Here is an 18,300-nt window from a genome sequence, read left to right on the forward strand (position 1 = left end):
GGTCAGCCACCTAGTCTGGTCTCTGTGACACCAGGTCGCTGGCTATGACTTTTAAAGCTCGATGTTCATGGCATGGCTGTGCCTCACCTGCCTTCCCCGACTGCATGTCCCTGGTGCACGACTAATAGTTGACCTGTGGACAGATTCACCCACCTAAGCTGTGGATCTCTGCAGCTCCTGCAAAGTTACCATGGCCCCTTTTGGCTGCTTCCCTGATTAACTTTCTTTGCCCGGCCTGTCAGTTTAGGTGGACGGCCATGTCTTGGTAGGTTTGCAGTTGTGCCATACTCTTTCCATTTCCGGATGATGGATTGAACAGTGCTCTTTGAGATGTTCAAAGTTTGGGATATTTTTTTTTATAACCTAACCCTACTTTAAACTTCTCCACAACTTTATCCCTGACCTGTCTGGTGTGTTCCTTGGCCTTCACGAAGCTGTGTGTTTGCTAACAAACCTCTGAGGGCTTCACAGAAAAGTTGTATTTATACTGAGATTAAATTACACACAGGTGGACTATTTAATAATTAGGTGACTTCTGAAGGCAATTGGTTCCACTAGATTAAAGTTAGGGATATCAGAGTAAAGGGGCTGAATACAAATGCACGCCACACTTTTTACATATTTATTTGTAAAACATTTTAAAAACCATTTAGAATTTTCTTTCAACTTCACAGTTATATGTAACTTTGTGTTGGTCTATCGCATTAAATCCCAATAAAATACATTTACGTTTTTGGTTGTACTATGACAAAATGTGGAAAATTTCAAGGTGTATGAATACTTTTTCAAATTTTTATCGCTATTTTCCTTTTCCTTTCTTATTTTATCAGGTTCGCATAGCGTTATTTGTAATTGTATCACTTGCTTATATGACGTTACTAACCGTTGGAATTTCCTCCTACTTGAAATAAGAGAGCGATTAACCCCTCAACGCTGCATTTTTTTTTTTTTTTTTTTTTTTTATATTTTACTAAGAATTTTAGATATTCTCAAATTATATTTATTTTGAGACTCCATTATTCTATTATAGTCTAGGTTTAGACATTTATGCTTTCTCAATACTATAAGAAATGTCTCTGAGTTGACAATCTCTTGATTAAAGTACGAGTCAACAGTATCATATTATAATGTTATACTGTACTTTACTATTGTATATTCCTGTATCACTTTTGAACCTGTTCCCTGACTTAAAAATTTCAATAAACAAATTTGACGAGAATACTTTTTCAAGGCACTGTATATACAGATTGTACAAGGCTTGGACCAGCTGCTATGTAATGTACTGTCACCGTTCAAGAATACTTGTTCTTGTGGTTTGAGGCTCCTTTTTGTTCTATTTTGTCTCAGGAAAAGCTCATAAGGACTTGCGATGTCCTTCCTAATCAAGAGCCTATCCCTAGCTAAAAACCTCTCCCTGAAAAAAACATATTTCTCATGCAATGGAGCTGTGCCCGCAGTGCATCGGTTAAGTGCTTGTTTTGTCTAGGGGCACACCGAAAGGCTATAATTGTCGATTCTCGGGAAAACAACGCTCCCCCACATTCAGCAGTGGACTGTTTCTGCCATCATCGCATCCAGAGCAGGTCTATGGATGTGATGACGTCAGAAACAGTCCATGCACAAGACCGTTAGCGTGCGGCATGGCAGGAGAGACACGGACGGGTCTTGCACTCGGAGTATTGGTGGATTTGATAAATGAATCTCTGCTCTTCTCACCCCTAGGAAAAAATAAGCAGTTAACCCATGTGATACGGGCGCAGCCTCACTGCATAGGGACATTTTCTTCACACAGAGTTCTTCTTTAAAATAAAATATCAATACACATGGGACTTTTTAGAGGTACTCCAGCACAATGAATGATATATGCAACTATTCAACTGTATTGAATATATAAAACCACATATAAAAGGAAATTATACGCTTACTTTGCACCAGGTACTGATTTACAAAATCAAATATGTGACCACATATTTATTTTAAATCATTTTTTATTTTCAACAGAAAGGCAGTTCCATATCAGCCAAACGATAATGAAAAAAAAAAAAAAAAGTATACCAGTAAGCGTAACATAAATACATCCCAACAATGGGTAGAGGCAAAAAAAACACATTGAAACAATAAACCTTTAAACTCTACCTATGAAAGATAAACAGCCCCTCCCTATCTCCATAAGGGTGGGGGTTGTCGTAACACTGAGTACACTTAAAAAATAAGAACCACCTACCTAATTGATTCATTCCCTAATTCCCTTTTCCTTTCCCCTCCCCCCCCTTTCCCATACAAAAAAAGACGACCCCCCCCCCCCATATCCACACCCACTCCCATACATACGCATATACATTAATATACACATGTATGTGCCCTACCATCCATGACCATCAGTCGAAAGGTCGGGTCCTCCTACACTCCTATCTTTGTCCTTACTCTAGTCAAGTTTTTTTATTCGTTCATTGTATTGTCAAGGAGAATTTCCCCCTCCTCAGAAGCCAGGAAGGCGTCCCAGGAGGCTCATGTCCCGGAATATCTCTCCTGCTGATGGTGTGAGGAGAGGACCAGATCTTCCAGCTTACTGATCTCCTTCACTTTACGAGCCCACATCTGTATTGTTGGTGGTGATGTTGATTTCCCCTTCAGTGGAATGCAAGACTTTGCGGCATCTAAAAGATGGCAGATAATAGATTATTTGTATTCCTTCTCCGCCATGTAATTTACATGTAGGAGACAAAATGCTGGGTCTGCAGGGATTATAGAATCTGTAAAGCGTTGCAGAATTCGCAAAAAAATCTCCTCCCAAAAACTTTTTAGGCAGGTCTCTGTTCAGACAGGGTGAAAGGATGCATTTTGTGTCTCTGCAAAGCAATGAATAAAATCCATCTCTTGAGCCTTGATTTGTGTGTCCATAGACACATACAGCATGACTCGGTCCTGCCCCCTGCTCAAGATTTGATTGACAGCAGCAGGAGCCAATGGCTTTTGTTGCTGCCTCTCTGTCCTGTGAGGGTAGAGAGGAGCAGTGGCGGCTGGTGTTTTTTTTGGGGGGAGGCAAACAACCAACCCCCCCGGCAGCACGACACTAACAACTGCCCCCTCTCCCAGTGCATCTCCCGGTTGGTCCGGCTCTTACCTGGATAGATAGATCCAGGTAGATGGGGGGTGTCATCCAGCGCGGCGGAGTAGGGGCAGCGACTCCAGGCTAGCAGGTGTGGGGTCCGGGCAGCCGCTCCAGGCTAGCGGGTGCAGGGTACGGGCAGCGGCTCCAGGCTAGTGGGAGTGGGGGCTGGGCATCTGCTCCAGGGTGGCTGGCTCCAGCAGCTTCCTCCCTGGCTCCGCTTCAGGCGTCACACAACTGGGTGGGATCGGGACGCAGTGCTCTTTTTTTGAAGCCTATTAGAGCTCCACCATCCCTGCCATAGGAATGCATGCGCACGGCGTCCTGAACGAGGCGGCCGCATTAAAAGGGAGGGGGACGGCGCTACTGGAGAGTAGAGAGCCACTGCAGATGGACACAGCACTGGATCAAATGAGAACTCAGATATTTAGGGGGTGAGGTGGCGATACAAATACTGGAAAAAAATTTACTTTAATGCAGGGAATACATTAAGTTTTCCCTTTAGAACCACTTTAAGGAATATTCTTGAATAAGAATGATGACTACTGACAAGTCAACCAAATGGCTCAATACATGATTTTTACTGAATTCCTATATCGCATTGGTTTACATACAGCATAATAAACAATAGATTACAGCATCTGTGAGAGCTGGCAGCACAGTTATTCATTTTTATTGCTCCCTATCCGAGAAGGTGGCAAGCAGTTGGACAAATGTTAGGATCTGTATTCAGCCATCTGATGCCCCCCTGCTTTCAACTGCACAAAGCCTTAGAGAGGGCACATGACTTGCTCTTGGTATTATGTTATTCTTGGTTGAAAGATATCCTTTATTCAAGCACAGATTTGTTTTTTTTTTTTTTTTTTTTTTTTATAATTCTTTATTTATCTTTTCTTATCCTTTTTTTTCACATAAAGCACAAAAAGAAGAAAAACATAATACAGCTAATTTATCATATTTTCCATCTATAACATCCGTTAATCAACTCACATTAAGTATTTACGATTTCTACAACCTATACCATATCAACCCAATCTCCCGTTGATTATATTACTATCCTTTATAGGTCAATACTTCCTGTAATTACCGTCTTCTATAGGTTTAATCAGACTAATTTCCATCTTTCCTCAACCCCTCCCCCCCTCTAGAAAAAACAAAAATAGGGGAAAAAGAAAAAAAAAAAAAAAAAAAAAAAAAAAATCCTAATCTCTCTCTCTCTCTCTCTCCCCCCCCCTCTCTAGGGATTCCGATCTCTATACTCCGAATATGGAGTCCAAGTCCTCCGATATTCCTCCTCTCGTTCTCGGATTCCCATCGTTAAATTTTCCATCAACTGAATCTCGTTTATCCTGCTAAGCCATTGTGACCTTGTTGGTAGAGCAGTACTCTTCCATAATATTGGTATACAGGCCTTCGCCGCTGTTAACAGATGTCTTAGCAAAGATTGCTTATATTTTTCCAGAGACATTGGTATATCAAATAATAGATATGCTGCTGGTCTGTCTCCCAGATTCACCCCGGTGATTTCTCGAGTAATGTCCGAGACCATATTCCAGAACTCTTTTAGTTTTTGACAGCTCCAAAACATGTGTATCATGGTGCCCTCCTCTTTCTGACATCTCCAACAGATTTTTGATGTACTTGGGAAGATCCGATTTAATATCATTGGTGTTCTGTACCATCTAGTCAGAACTTTATATCCTCCCTCCTGATATCTAGATGCCATCGACGCTTTGTGTGTAAATGAGAAAATCTTATTTTTCTGTGTCTCTGAGAACTTTATGTCCAGTTCCCTTTCCCACGCCTTTATGAAGACTAGTTCTTGAGGTGCCTTTGCTTCGTTAATTAAATTGTACATATACGATAACATATGTCTCTTTGGTTCCCTTTTTAAACATATTTCCTCAAATTTCGATGGTGCACCTATATCTTCCATTCGTATTTTTAAGGATCCTATGTACGTTCTCAACTGATTGCGTCTCCATAAATCTATGTCCTCACCATATACCTGCTCCATCTCCTCATTTTGCATCACATGATTGTCTATCATAAAATGTGTCAGTCTGCCAATGCCTTTCCGTCTCAAATTGTTAAATCGTCGGTCTTTCAGACCTGGCTCAAAGCTCGGGTTACCCAGAATAGGTGTCATAGGGCCAATCTGTTTCAGCAGCTCCATTTTTTTACACATTTTTCTAACAACGCTAAGTGTCGCGTTTATTGTTGGATGTTTTTTTACAGACTGAGGTATTTTACTTTCTGCTAGCCACGCCAGTCCTTCTAACGGGATATTACTCGTCTCGCGTTCCATATTTACCCATGGTTTGTCTGTCTGCTGTGTGCACCAGTCCACTACACGTACCAAATGCGAGGCCTCGTAGTAACCCATTGGGTCTGGGAGTCCAACTCCTCCTCTTTCCTTAGATAAGGTCAGTATGTTTCTTCGTACTCTCGCGGGTTTGCCTGCCCATATGAACTTCATGATTCTAGTTCTCATATCTGTCAGAAAACCAGTCGGTATTTTTATCGGTAAAGTTTGGAATAAATAGAGTATTCTTGGCATCACATTCATTTTAACTATGTTGATTCGACCGAACCACGAGAAGGTTTCTTTATCCCATTTTTGTAGATCAAGTTTTATTTGTTTTATCAATGGGACAAAATTTAATTCAAGAATTCTGCTTAGTTTTTTAGGTATCTTAGTCCCCAGGTATTCTACATGAGAATCTGTCCATCTTAAAGAAAAATTAGCTATCAGTTGCTGCTGTTTCCGACTGTCTACCTCCACTCCCATAGCCTCCGACTTATTATAATTCACTTTGAAATTTGATATTTCCCCATATCTTTTAATTTCTGCAAATAAACATGGTAGCGATGTTGTTGGGGAAGTTATTGTAAACAATAAATCATCGGCATATGCTGCCACTTTATACTCGTCTCCCTTATCTTGAATACCCCTTATATCTGTGCTCGCTCTGACCGTTCTCAAAAATGGTTCCAGAGAAAGGACAAATATAATAGGGGAGAGGGGACATCCCTGACGAGTTCCATTCTGGATTGGGAAAGGGTCCGATTTTATCCCATTTATCTTTACTCTTGCTGTCGGGCAAGAATAAAGACTTGTAATCCAGTTCTGTAACCCCCTCCCTAGTCCTATGTGTTGTAGTACAGCTTTTAAAAACCCCCATTCCACCCTATCAAAGGCTTTTTCCGCATCTGCGGAGACCAGTATTAGCGGCTGTTTTCGTTGCTGAGATAAATGTATTGTACTTAAGGCTCTTTGAGTATTTTCTCGACCTTCTCGACCCGGAATGAACCCTACCTGGTCTGCATGTATCAGCATAGGAATGTGTGTCAATAGTCTATCGGCCAATATCCTTGCAAAGATTTTTAGGTCTACATTTAGCAAGGATATTGGGCGGTAGCTCGCACATTGCGCGGGGTCCTTCCCCTCCTTCGGAATTACCGTTATTTCGGCCATTAAAGTTTCTGCCAACATCTTCTGTCCCTCTCGTATCGAGTTAAACGCCGCAACAAATTTGGGCGCTAATTTTTCTGAAAAGATTTTATAATAACGTAGTGTGTACCCGTCGGGGCCTGGGGCCTTACCCGGTTTTAATGATCTGAGGGCACCGCAAAACTCTTCTACTGTGATAGGGTTATCTATTTTCTCTGCATCTTCAGTCGATATCCTCGGCATCCCTGAGGCCCTTAAATATTCTTTTATCCTTTCTTCTCTGTCATGTATTTTTGCCCTTGGTGACTGTCTCTCTAATTGATACAAATTTGAGTAATAGTCTCTAAATGTTTCTGCTATTTGCTGCGTCGAGCTAACCGTCACATCTCCTTGACCCTTAATTTTTTCAATCTGATTCCGGGTTCTCGTTTCCCTGAGTGCGTTAGCCAAAAGTCTGCTGGGTTTATTCCCGTATTCATAATAGGTTCTTCTACAACGATTTAGTTTAGCTTTCGCCTTATCTGTTAACATAAGATTTAATTTTTCTCGTAGGCCCGTCAGCTGCTCCTCGAGCCGCTGCGTCTGAGCTTTTTTATGCGCCGTTTCCAACGTTCGAATCTCTCCCAGCAGCCTATCCAGTTTAGCACCCAGAGAGCGTTTTCTGTGTGCCCCCAGAGATATGAGAACCCCTCTCAGATAGCACTTATGTGCCTCCCATATATACATTGGCTTTGTTTCACCTGAGTCATTAATTGAAAAAAAAGTCTCTAATTCCCTTGCCAGCTGCTTTTCGTACTCTGGGTCTTTCAAAAGGGTTTCGTTTATCTTCCAGTTCCATTCACGTGGACTCCTCTCCCCCCATTCTATGCTGCAATTAGTGGGTGCATGATCGGATATGGTAAACGAACCCAATGATGCATCTTGCAAACGTAAAAGAATATTCTGATCAACCAAGACATAATCGATTCTCGTATATGTCTTGTATTTGGCAGAAAAAAAACTATAATCTTTTTCCTGAACATGCAGGATCCTCCAACTATCTATCAGTTGCAACTCCTGTAATATGCGTTTTGCTTTTCGTAGTTTTCTGCTGGATAAATACGATACCCCTTTTGAAACATCCAGTGCCGGCTCTAAGGCTATATTCAGATCTCCTCCTACAATTAGGACCCCCTCTCTTTTTTGCTGGACGATTTCCAGATATCTAACCAGAGCAGATATGGGATCTTCATTGGGTAAGTATAGATTTACAAGGGTAATCTTTTGGTCCCCTAGCCATCCCTTTACTATTAACATCCGTCCTACTTCATCTTTTACTACCTCGGATTCTTTCCAAAGCAGTTGTTTTGAAAGCATAATTGTTACTCCGTTCGCTTTAGATGTCTGAGAGGCCCCATGATATACAATTGGATATCTATAATCTCCCAATTTTGGGATTTTATCATTTCTAAAATGTGTCTCTTGCAGAAAGATTACCTGTGCTTTAATTCTACTCAATTCCGCCATTAATTTGTTACGTTTTTCTGGACTATTTAGGCCCTTTACATTGTAGGACGTAAAGTTGACTGTCTCCATTTTATCTTCTCTCCCTCCTCTCTCCCCCGACCGTTACTCTACTAGCCCCTCTAATGAGAGGGGGCGTGCTGCGGATCCCCGGAGCCTCACGTCCGACCCAGACGTCTCACAGAATGGAGTCGGAGATACGGGAGGCCCGGAGCGCCGGGAAAGAGAGGGATGGCAAGAGAGGGATGAGAGAGAGTGTGGAAGCGCAAGCGAGAGAGAGAGAAAAAAAAAAAAAAAAAAAAAAAAAAAAAAAATCTAAGTACCCCCCCCCCCCCCGTACCTCGGAAGCTGGTCACACGTCCCAGTTCCCGAGTAATGTTTTTCTTTCTTTTTCCTTTCCCCTCCCCCCCTCCCCTCACCACCCGGCGGGCCTCGTATCAATCTACGCTGCACCCGGTATGAAAAAGGAGAATAATAGAGGGGAGAGAAAGAAGAAAAAAAAAAAAAAAAATAAAAAAAAAAAAAAAAAAAAAAAAAAAAAGACCCCCTTTCTTTTTAAACGCCTCTGGCTTATCCTCCACCTGGAGGAGAGGCGTTATTGGTGGGGAGAGTGTATATGCAGTACAGAGCGTGGAGCGCCTCCGGAGCCCCCCACGTTTACCCGCGCGCACACTAGCTAGTCTTATTTTATTGTAGGTCTATTCACCTCTTTCCCACACTGCGCTCGCCTTCTTCCTTTTAAATACCTTTGTTCTTATACCTTCTTATACATTCTTATACCTTCTTATACATTCTTATACATTCTTATACATTCTGCCTACTGTATACTGTATATACTATATATACATTCCTTCAGTCTTTTACATTCTTTGCTTCTACATAGTAAGTGCAGTGTGGGTGATCCTAACCCCGATAACAGAGAAACCGAAAAATATCGACAGCACACAGAAAAAAAAAGAAAGAAAAGGGAATGAGATCCCAACGTGACTCTATCTAATTACTATAGATCCTAGTATCCTCGACCTGGTTTTAAATAAACGAGGAATAATATGCATTTCGCCCCTCATCCATTAATTTAATCAATATCTTGTCCAGCTGACGAATATCTTACTGGCGTAAATCTGCATCCTCATTGTATCATTATATCGTATGTACAATCCCAGGCCAGCTAGTCATATAAATAACCCAGAAAAGAGAGAGAGAGAGAAAAAGGAAGAAAAATCACAGAGAGAATAAAAAAAAAAAAAAAAAAAAAAAGAGAAAGATTAACGCAGCAAGTAGGCAAGCAGGTAAGGCCCTACCGCTGCCACACATCTTTCTTCTCAACTCCAACTCTAAACCCCCATCTGTACCCCCATCTGTACCCCCTAATGCAGTAACCAATCTTGTCAAAATGACATGTGCTTCTATATTTTCATATTAGCCTGTTATTCTGTTTATTTACTTTATTTTACATTCTCTCTGTCCCCACCCTCCCTATATATATCAAATATATAGCAAAATGGCAAAAAAAAAAAAAAAAAAGGGGACCCCCTATCTTACTCCTTTAATCCTTAACCCTCCTTTAACCCCCTAGAAGATATGAATCCAAAATCCGTAGTACCCTTATATATTCCACTGCTCTGGCCCTTTTTCCATACTTTCATCCTTTATCCGAGGCCCCTTGACCCTTCCACCCTTTGATCTTCTCTACTTTACCCCCCCCCTCTATATCCCTTCTCTTCGTGACCCTACTAGTGTATAGTGTCATTCGTGTAATTAATGTAGTTGGTATACTATTTAGTATACTCTTAATCAAAATCCTCTCAAGAGAAAAAAAAAAAAAAAAAAAACAAAAAAAAAAAAAAGAGAGCGCTGTAAACTCTGTTATCCCGTGTATTCACGTGTTTTTTAATGTGTGGGTTTTTTTTTTTTTTTTATATTATATTTTCCGTGCCCTACTCCCTCCCCCCCATTACCCACCCCCCTCTCCAACCCCTCTTCACCTTCCCATGCTACCCATACTGTGGCAGCATTTTTGCCCATCTCCCCAGAAGAAAAAGAAAAAGAAAATTGAAAAAAAACAAGCAGCAAATACACAACTCCACCCTCCCCCTTATTGGGCCTCGGGGATTACCTTAACTTATATCGTTTACCTCATTTACACCATATATATAATACCGGTACTTATAATACTATATAATAACATACAATGTCACATATCATTTTATATATCCAAAAGTAAAAAACTCCCAAAAAAAAAAAAAAAATATATACATATATAAAAAAAAAAAATTGGTTTCATTGCCCCCCTCTACCCCGAGGAGATCAAGGGGAGTGGGAAAACAGAGGATAATCTAGTTCCAGAAGGACGTCAATCGTCCGTTTATCTGCAGCACTTGTCCACTTGTCCTCTTTATGTGTATTGTGCGCTCTATTTTATTTCAACCCTTACCCTCTTACCTTCTTACTGTCTCTGTCTGTATGGCTGCTATTTCTATACTTATCTTCCCCCGCATCCCTTCTGCCTCTGTATCCCTTTCCCCTTCTCTCCAGGGGACAGAAATAAGGGCCCTAATCAGAGATGCCAAACAAAAAAAAAGAGAAAAAAGAAGAAAAAGAGAAAAAAAAAAAAAAAAAAAAAAAAAAAAAGAGAACGGGGAGAAAAGTCAGTTTTCCTATCCCCCTCATTTTCTCAAAAAAAAAAAAAAAAAACCCCCCCAAACCCCCCCCCCCAAAAAAAAAAAAAAAAAAAAGAACCCTGCAAAAAGGGAATCCAACCCCTATGTAGAGGGAAAAAAAAAAAAAAAAAAAAAAAAAAAAAAAAAAAAAAAGTTGTTCATCAAAAATTGTTCGTCATAGTGTGGTTCTTTACATCTCTTTCACTTTATCTTTCTCTTTCCTTCTTCTTTCCTCTTCCCTCTCCCTCTTCCTCTGTTCGCCGTCTGCCTCTCTTCTCCCTTTTCTTCTCTCTACCCTTTAGTCTCTCATATAGTTCTTGTGTGTTATCGCAATAAAAAGCCTAAATAGGGAATCTGTCTATTACTGTCGGCAGTTCCAACCAGTTAGGAACATTTATAGGGTCTGCTTCCAGAAACTGAAAGAATTCTGTTAATTGGGCGGGGACCCTCAGATTGAAACTCTGCCCTCCTTTCTTCGTGATAATTGCTAAGGGGTACCCCCATCTATATGTAGCCTCTTTGGTGCGTATGAGCTCTAATAGGGGTTTTAGCATCCGTCGTCTCCATTTTGTTTGCCGGCAGAGATCTGGGAAGATCTGTATGTCCCCCCCCTCCCATTTTATTGTTCCTTCCTTCCATGCGATTCTCATTATGTCCTCCTTAATCCTATAAAAATGGATCCTACAAACCACGTCTCTAGGATTTGATTGTGCCGAGTAACGGGTGGTAGGAACTTTATGCACCCGGTCTAATTCGATCACTGTCTCTGGGGGGTTTTTCAGAACTCGGTTTAATATAGACATAACCATTTCACGCAGTGCAGCCCCTTCTAGACTTTCTGGGACCCCCTTTATTCTAATATTGTTCCTCCTGCTCCTGTCTTCGGCTTCCTCTGCATGCAATTGGATCATAGCTATCTGCTGATACTGTCTCTTGAGCTCGTCCTCCATATTCGCCATTTTGAGCCCCATAATGAGATTTTGCTCTTCTAAATTATTAATTTTAAGCTCTCCCCTCGTCACCCCAGCGCGAACTTCCTCTATCTCCGCTTGCAGAGTGCCCATTATGCTGGTTGTCATTGTTAGTATGTCCTCCTTAGTGGGAAGTGCCTGTATTAGCACACTAAGCTGTCTTATATCAAGCGCAGCTTCTTGCTCCTGAGTCTGTGTGTCCTTTGACTTGCCAAGGCATACCTTTGTTCCCACCTCCTTCATTCTCAGCAACATAGCGGAAGGCTCCGGCTGTCCTATGCTTCCCCCTCCAGACATACCTCTATCCAGCGTGTGTGTGATTGCGGGCGCTTGTGATACCACCTCTGAGAGAGAATCTCGCCTCCCTGCCATCTCTCGAGCCGCGTCTGTGGCGTCTGTAGCTGCGTCGCTGGCGTCGCTGGCGTCGCTGACGTCTGTTTGTGGGGAACAGCCCTCCTTCGCTCTGAGGTATCGGGTAATGTGCGATCGGGTTGAGACACCCGATAGAGCAGTGCACCTCCTTGTCCCTCTGCCTCTGCGCGACATGAGCCGTTGCAATCGGGAAGTATAGCCTGTTTTTGCACGGTCCTCCTGTCGTGTGCACGCTGCAGTCTCGTTAGGGGCTCCTCTCACGCTCCCTCACTCCGCCATACCTAAACCACTCCCCCCGGAAACGGAAGCCCCCAGATTTGTTTTTCATGAAATAATTTCTGACCATAAAAAAAAAGTCCTTGTTTTACTTCTAAATATAGCAAAGCGACTAAACACATTCATAACTCTGATCTACAGCCTATCACTCCTGACCTATTGATGACCCCCAGTGATCGTGATGATGCAGAGCTGGACATAGAATACCCCGAAGACAGAGGGAACTGGACTGGAAAGTTAGACTTCCTGCTATCGTGTATTGGATACTGTGTTGGCTTGGGAAATGTCTGGAGATTTCCATACAGAGCATACACCAATGGAGGAGGTAATTTACATTTACTTGCTGTGCCTTTTATATGTTTGTTTAAGAACCAGTACGAGGGGCAAAATTCTAAGAGCCCAATCAGAAATCACTTTACCAAAGTCAGGTCAGTACAATATGGATTTTGATTGGATATGCTATTTTCTTGTGCAGTAAATATTGTTTTTATGTTGATAACTAGTGTTGAGCAGAATATGCCATATTCGATTTCGCGATATATCTCGAATATATATTCGAGATATATTCGCTAAATTCGAATATTCGTGATATTTTATCGAAATTAAATGATTGCGATTTTTCGCTATTGCGAATGCGAAAATAATTGCGATTTTTTGATAACTGCGGTAGGAGCACTCTGATTGGCTCAGAATATTCGTGATATTTTATCGAAATATCGCAACATGCGAATGCGATATTTACTGCGCAATTTCGACAAATGCTGTAGGAGCACTCTGATTGGCTCAGAATATTCGTGATATTTTACAATACAAAATAATTGCGAATATTCGGCAAATGCGGAAGGAGCACTCTGATTGGCTCAGAATATTCTTGATATTTTACAATAGAAAATAAAAAGTGTTTTGCATTGGTGGTGATTCTTTACTCTATCCATCTGTCACAGCCATTTGTCAATCAAACACCTTGAAGATTGAACACGTTCATGCTGCATGCTTTGGACTTTTTTTCACTTCACATATCAGACATTTTTATGAAAGATTATTTTTCTATTATTGGGACTATATTTCTTTATATATTTGTTTCACTGTGTATTTCACAAGTTATTTGCGCTTGCTTATTTTATAATTTGCCCACATGTCTTGTCACTAGACATATTTTTTATTCTTGTAGAGCGACTCCATTTTCTGTCTTGTATTAAATTATGTTGTATAACATTTTTGAGTTGCTGCTGTATTCTCCCCTTTTTTTAAGGTATGCGCAATTTTTTCCTTCTTGCAAAAAAAAATAATATCAAACATACAAATATTCATAACAGAAACATACACAAAGCCCCCCCCTTTTGCATCAGAGACAATCAGAGTTCTCCTACCACAGTTATCGAAAATTCGCAATCATTTTCGCATTCGCAATAGCGAAAAATCGCAATTTTTTTTTTTTCAATTTGGCAACATAAAAGGATCGCCTCAGCTTAGCTACTCGGCCCAGGGTCTCTAATCCTACCAGCAATGCTTTTAGACGTCGATAGGATGTGATCTGTTTTAAAAATCAAATTGAAAAAATGCGAATATTCGGAATTGTGAATATTCACCGCGAAATTCGAAATATATCGCGAATACTCGAATATGCCATATTCGAGCCGAATATTCGCAATACGAATATTCGTGAGCAACACTATTGATAACCAAATAACTTATCGTGGGAAAACAGTAGTAAAAAATCTTTATTTTAAGGCCTATATCACATGGGCACAGAGGCTCGTACAGCGTAAATGAGTCATTTGTTTATATACAGTATATAGGGCAGGCTATGTTAATGAAAGGATACATAGCAGCTATATGGACTCCAGCATACTGCTGGGTTTGACAGGCATGCAGGGGCAAGGGCCCGACCCTAAACTCTAAGGCCCCGTACACACGACCAGTTTCCTGGGCAAAATTCAGCTTCCGAATTCTGGCTGAATTCTGCCAAGAAACCCGGCCGTGTGTACACTTTCGGCCGAGGAAGCCGACGAGGACCTCGGCGAGGAAATAGAGAACATGTTCTCTATTTCCTCGTTGTTCTATGGGAGCTCTCGGCCCGCCGAGCTCCTCGGCGGCTTCAGGGCTGAACTGGCCGAGGAACTCGATGTGTTTGGCACGTCGAGTTCCTCGGCCGTGTGTACGGGGCCTCAGTGCATGTTCATGAACTCGCACCCTCCTGTAGACTGGGTCTAGGCCCAAGGTACAGATAAGGAAGAGATCACAGTTTTTGATTGTAATAATTATCTTCAATATTGTATGTAGGTGAACAGTAATACATAATTAATAAATCTAGTAGGCAATGAGAGGAGACAATATTACAGCTGGTTTTTATACAGTGTTACCAGGCTTGGGTCTTTATTGCCAAATAAAAGCTTCTGCTGGAGGGGTTGGGGTTTGTGGTCTACCAGGACGCCATTGTAATACTGCTGGGAAGAGCCCCAGTTTGCTATTCTGGATACCGAGATGTTTACTCTAGGCAGGCGTTGTCCCTGTTATGGCACTACTTGACAGGAACCTCTCCAAGTATTACACATTTTCTCTCACTAGCAAAGTCTCTGTTCCTGATCTACCCCTCACTCTAAGCATGCCCAAATGATGCGGGTACTATTATATAAGGTACTGCACCAAGATGGCACCTGGAATCTGGAAAGATTACAGCATCCAATCGGACAACTCACTTCTCTGAGAGTCGGACAGAGTCCATGAGGGGACATTTTACCTATAAGACTCCACTCCGTCTGTAATAATGGCAAAGTGTCATCTACAGGACAATTGTAATTATAACTGCCAACCTTGCAATGCCTCATGGGAAATTTAGTTCCACAACAGCTGGAGCGCCAAAGGTTGCCTACCCCTGTTATAGACCCATACGGGTTCTTTGTTAGAGAACAACTTCCTTATTCACCACTCAATATTTTTACAGCTGTATTTTAAAAGAATATCTTCAGCCAAAAAAAAATCTACTGTATGAAGGAGTGGGTAACAGTTACAACCTGTCAGAGGCTCAACTGACTTCTTGTCCTGGTGACACTTTTTTATTATCTGTAAGAAGTGAGGGAAAATCTGCAACCCCTCACTTCATGCCTGGTAAATCTGTGTCACAAAAACAGGTGGTGAAGGGAAAACTCTCCATTGGAGAACCAGATAGCAAAACTTGACTGCGGTCCAAAAATATAATTGAACAAAAAATGGCTATACATACCCTTTAACTGGAAAGATGACAGCTGGGATGTCAGTGATTGTGATGTGTAACACCAAATTCTGTGTTTTACGTCTGATTTTACTTCAGTCTTTTGAAAATTGCATTTTTTTAGTACATCCCTTCCAGATAATACTCTCTTTTCTAAAAAGTTTGACAGTTTAGATAGACAGTTACTAATTATGTCGATCAAGGCCATTTTCAGGTGATGCATTGCAGAGATTTCTGCTGTTACTATGGAGAGAGAAATGAAGAATAAAGAATAGTTGCCATGATTGCTGGCATCTATTCACAACACTAGTGTGTTCAGAATTTACAGAGATTAGATAGTTATTTTCGTTCAGTTACCACTTGCATTAACAATAATTGCACCCCACATGTTTGCTAAAGTGCAGTACTTTTCTCTGCATGTCGGGAAAGTGCACGGTTTTGCATGTTTCTGACTTACAAATATGTGAAACTAAAGAGGTGCACTGGCTTTAAAGCGGTGGTTCACCCTCCTTAACGTCATTATACCATTACATTAGGCATCGTAGCGCGAGCTACGGTATGCCGGTCTTAAATTTTTAATCCCCGTACTCACTGTGCTATCGATCATTGAGGTTTCCGACTCCCGCGGGGAATGGGCGGGCCTATGGAGAGGGAGGATGATTGACGGCCGACTCTGGCACGTCACGCTCCCCGAAGACAGCCGGAGTAGGTCTCGGCTCTTCACGGCGCCTGTGCACAGGCTATGCGCAGGCACCGTGAAGAGCCAAGCCTATTTCGGCTATTTCCGGAGGAGCGTGACGTGCCAGGGCCGGCCGTCAATCACCTTCTCTCACCATAGGAACGCCCATTCCCCGGAATCTTCAATGATCCATAGCACAGTGAGTACGGGGATAAAAAATGTAAGACCGGCATACTGTAGCTCGCGCTACGATGCCGAATGTAATGGTATAATAATTTTTTTTTTTTTAATAGGGTGAACCCCCGCTTTAAGGAATCCAGTAAACACTATTAGGCATGTGCAAAAGGGAAAAATTAGTTTCGTTTCGTTTTAATTCGTTATTTAATTAATTTTGTTAAGTTAGATTCGTTACATGTGTTAAATTTGTTTTCGGAATTTGTTCGTTTTCGAGCGAATTTCGAAAAATCCAGTCGGATTCGAAAATATTTCGACCGGATTCGATAATATTTCAATCGGATTCGACTCGAATTCGAAAACAAATTCTATTCGAATCGAATTCGAAAACAAATCGATTCAAAAACAAATTTGAATGAAAATTGAAAGCAAATTTGAATCAAAATCTAAAAGATATAAATCGATTTCTAAAAAAGAATACAATAAAATAGAATATAAAATAATAAAACAATAGAATGAAAATCAAAGAATAGTAAAGAACAGAATGAAATTTAATAGAATGTAATCAAATGCAATAACATATGACCTGGCTTCTTCTATCTATCTTCTATCTATCTTCCATTTTCTGAAATTCGAAATTCATATAGAATGAACTCAAATTCGAATAGAAAAATATTAGAAGAGTAGAATAATAAAATATATATATAAATATATTTTTTTCTGCTCTATTCTAATATTTTTCTATTCGAATTTAAGTTCATTCTATATGAATTTCGAATTTCAGAAGATGGTTATATATATATATATATATATATATATATATAGATAGATAGATAGATAGATAGATAGATAGATAGAGATATATATATAGATAGATAGAGATATATATATATAGATAGATAGAGATATATATATATAGATAGATAGATAGAGATATATATATAGATAGATAGATAGAGATATATATATAGATAGATAGATAGAGATATATATATAGATAGATAGATAGAGATATATATATAGATAGATAGATAGAGATATATATATAGATAGATAGATAGAGATATATATATAGATAGATAGATATATATATAAATGTAATTGTGTGTGATATATATATATCTATCCATCTTCTGAAATTCAAAATTCATATAGAATTAATTCAAATAGAAAAATATTAGAATAGAGCAGAATTTTTATTTTCTTTGTTCGTTTTTTCTGCTCTATTCTAATATTTTTGAATATTTGAATTCATTCTATATGAATTTTGAATTTCAGAAGATGGAGATATATATATATATATATTTTTTTATTATTATTCTACTCTTCTAATATTTTTCTATTCGAATTTGAGTTCATTCATTCTATATGAATTTCGAATTTCAGAAAATGGAAGATAGATAGATAGATAGAAGATAGATCAGACCTGGGCAAACTACGGCCCGCGGGCCGTATACGGCCCGGCGGACCTTTTAATCCGGCCCCGCCGCCACGTTAATCACTGCAGCGGGGAACATTACAGACAGCGTTCGTTTGAACAGCTGTTTTCACCGCCGCGCATAGACACTCCCCCTTGGACGGATCTGTCCAATCGCGAGCAAGGGGGAGTCGCATAGAGACTCCCCCTTGCTCGCGATTGGACAGATCCGTCCAAGGGGGAGTGTCTACAGGGCAAGGGAGGGCTCTCGCCCCCCCCTAGAAACCAGTGCCAATGTCATGATTCTCGGCAGGAAACAAGGCGGCATCACGGCGAATGAAATTAGAGCTAGCTCCACTGACAGACGGGGGCGATATACAGTGCAGACAGCTCACGGCTCTCCTCTCCCTGTCACAGCGCCGCTGCAGAGTTCTCTGGTAAATAGAGCCGTGGCGCTGTGACAGGGAGAGGAGA

The 18,300-nt window shown here is 40.7% G+C and overlaps 1 protein-coding gene across 1 annotated transcript in view; it reads left to right on the forward strand.

Moving 5' to 3' along the window:
• SLC6A7 (solute carrier family 6 member 7) overlaps nucleotides 1-18,300 on the forward strand; it is a 170,532-nt gene that overhangs the window by 43,810 nt on the left and 108,422 nt on the right. The window contains exon 3 of the mRNA XM_040345015.1: nucleotides 12,487-12,670. Within this exon, the coding sequence (XP_040200949.1) occupies nucleotides 12,487-12,670 (184 nt within the window). The remainder of the gene's footprint in view (nucleotides 1-12,486; nucleotides 12,671-18,300) is intronic.

The sequence above is a fragment of the Rana temporaria genome, chromosome 3, assembly GCF_905171775.1.
Source record: "Rana temporaria chromosome 3, aRanTem1.1, whole genome shotgun sequence".
Classification (NCBI taxonomy): Eukaryota; Metazoa; Chordata; class Amphibia; order Anura; family Ranidae; genus Rana; species Rana temporaria.